The sequence below is a fragment of the Mizuhopecten yessoensis genome, unplaced genomic scaffold (genome assembly GCF_002113885.1).
Source record: "Mizuhopecten yessoensis strain PY_sf001 unplaced genomic scaffold, ASM211388v2 hete_36119896, whole genome shotgun sequence".
NCBI lineage: Eukaryota > Metazoa > Mollusca > Bivalvia > Pectinida > Pectinidae > Mizuhopecten > Mizuhopecten yessoensis.
In genome coordinates this window covers 1-2,774 of record NW_018484242.1, presented here as the reverse complement: position 1 = coordinate 2,774, position 2,774 = coordinate 1, and the positions used below count along the sequence as shown (strand labels likewise).

Sequence of the window (2,774 nt, the reverse complement as noted above, 5' to 3'; positions counted from 1 at the left end):
TGCTTCTATATATTAGTATTATAAACAATTTATTGCCCAGCATACAAGAGCTAGGAAATCTGTTCACCCTTGTAATATCATAATTTCCTGAAATTGAATTGAATTTGACTGAGAGACGAAGGCAATGCAAGAGTCCAAAATAAGAGGCATCTTATAGTGGAACTTTGACGATGTTTATAATAACAAGTACTTTTGCAAGTCAAGATATTGTTTACCATACAGTTAAATAATTTATTATTTTACAAAGTTGTATATACCTCCTTGTCAAGTCTTCCTGGTCGTCGCAGTGCAGAGTCGAGAGATGCCGGTCTGTTAGTTGCCCCAATCACAACCAGGGAGAGAGTTTCATGAAGGCTATCCAGGAAGTTAAACAGTAAGCCGGACGCGTTCTGGTCTGACATTGCCTCCCCTGGCCTCGTCTTTGGACACAAAGAATCTATTTCATCAATAAACAAAATACAAAGCCCTTCTTCAGAAAACAAAACTGCCCTTTCAAATATCTTTTGTAGCACTTCCTCTGTCTGGCCTGGGCGGGAACCAAACACTTCTGGGCCGTTAATGGTGACCAGGTGAGCCCCTGTCTGGCTTGCCACATACCTGACTAGTGAGGTCTTGCCGGTGCCAGGGGGTCCCCTTAGCAGCACCCCACTAACAGGTCTCACTGCAGCTTTACCCAAACACCCCGCCAAAGTTACAGGGATTTTAACTGTTTCTATAAGCTCCCGAGCAATTTCCTCCAGGCCTCCGAGAGGGCTTGCCGTAGAGGACAATCCACTTGTGTATCGTTCTGTACTCTGTATATCAGTCACACGGATTACTGTTTGTGTTCCTACCATGAAAGCATTTGTATCCTGTTCACACTCCCCTCCTTCACAGTGTTTGATTATTAGATGAGAAATATTGTATAGCTTTGCTAATAAGGAAACTTGAAAATCAACTGTGAAATTTTCCTTAATGCCAAAATTACACAATAAATTATTACAGATATCTTCTAAATATTTGGAGTTAGTTTTTAATTTATTTTTCATTTTTTTTACATGCTCTATACTAGTCACAACACAAACTTCTACATAATCTGCTAAGGTTGTATTGAGCAGTTCAAAATTACAACAACTTTGAGAAGTAGATGTTAAATTGTTATCACAAGTTTGAGGTTGCCTCCAGTTTTCTTTATTCAGGTCATCTCCTGAGGAAGAACATTCCTTACATTTCACTGGTAATAACGTTTTCTTACTGTCTGATATTTCTGTTGATTCTGGCCAGCTGCGGAACACGGTAGGATGATATTCAATATAATTGCCAAATATACTGTCAGCCACTCTCAATCGACAAATGGCCTGTTGGAAGTTGTCTGTGATCTGGACAAGGGAGACCAAGTTTGCCCCCAACTCTGTCATCAGGGCCAAACTCATCCTACAGGTCTGTGGACTTCCTGTTGGCGGAGGAGCATCACCCTTCATCACAACGGCATTGCTCGTTTTCACCGTCATAACTGCCTAATTCACCAACATCCACTCCTTAAGGGAAAGAAAATCATCATAAATCAAGCATCATAAGATTTTTCATGATACTGCAAGAATTTAATGAATCGTAAATACTTATGAGACAGCACTATGTTATAAGCTAGAAAGGGATTTATTTTGTGATAATGTTAGGATACATTTGAAATATTCAAGTTTGTTACAAAGTGAAGTCTTTCATTAAGAAATGATAAAAATATATCTTTATTATGAGCAACATTGAAATAAGGGTCCTCAGGTCGAAACAGGCATTGACTGGGAACATTGTTGCAACCAAATATTGCTTCACTTTGTGATCCAGATTTGGAATTTAATTCAGAATCTTTTACACAATCTTGGATGGGAGGAATATTATACATGTATTGCCCTTTTTGTAGGATAACATGATTCTTTGTTCCACAAAGATTAATTATGTTTCCCAAGGACAAATGAAACATAAATTTAACATGATGGTTTGTTTCTCAAAGATTAATCATTGAACATGATTAATTTCAGAGAAACAAAAAATTGTGTTTCCCTTCAACATCAGGGCAATAACCAGTTCATTGTGCCAAAAGAAACAATAATGTTACAGTGATAATTATGTATTGGTGTATTAAAAATCCATTTGACACTGTTGGATTCATTCTTTACGTTTATTCCGTACACCATAGGAGAGATTATCAGATCCACACACCATTGTTGTCGTATGCTTCAGGCAATCAAAAGTGGGGGTGGATCTTGCCCATTTTTCTTGACAGGCTCTGAATGGGAAATATGACCAGGGAAACTTGAACATGGGAGGGTGACACAATCTTTTATTTACCTATCATGTGATCAATATAATTGACAATGTAACGATCCAATGTTACCGTGTATAAATATATACATATGTGCTAGAAAATGTGTAAGATATTGAGTGCTTCATTATGCTGTGCAATAAAAGAAAACAAAATAACATAGACTCACTGGGGCAGCACAACAGTCAAGCCTTGAAAAATACATACATCAGGATTCACTATAAAACAAAGGGTTATACTCTAAACCTGTCTGTTGATGCATCGTTAAAGTACACTAATGTTTGTGTACCCCCATACAAATATAGTTGTAGTTACAAAAAACATGACTCATTATGATGTGAAACATGTGTATTTTAAAATTGATTTAAACTGCATAAAACTATAATTGGAGAAACTTATAAATTTTCCATGACATGCTATCAGAGAATACGTCAAATTCAAAGCCCGCTGACCTCCAAGCACCAGTCACTATGAC

At 37.3% G+C, this 2,774-nt stretch overlaps 1 protein-coding gene across 1 annotated transcript; it reads right to left on the bottom strand.

The window, feature by feature from the left end:
* Positions 1–257: 257 nt before the first annotated feature.
* LOC110444420 (spermatogenesis-associated protein 5-like protein 1) lies at positions 258–1,490 on the bottom strand (the record flags this gene model as incomplete). The annotated part of the gene is made up of 2 exons (XM_021488800.1): positions 1,235–1,490; positions 258–868 (listed from the first exon to the last, which is right to left on the bottom strand). Coding segments are annotated over exons 1-2 (867 nt in total), but the record flags the coding sequence as incomplete, so codon positions are not given.
* Positions 1,491–2,774: the final 1,284 nt, after the last annotated feature.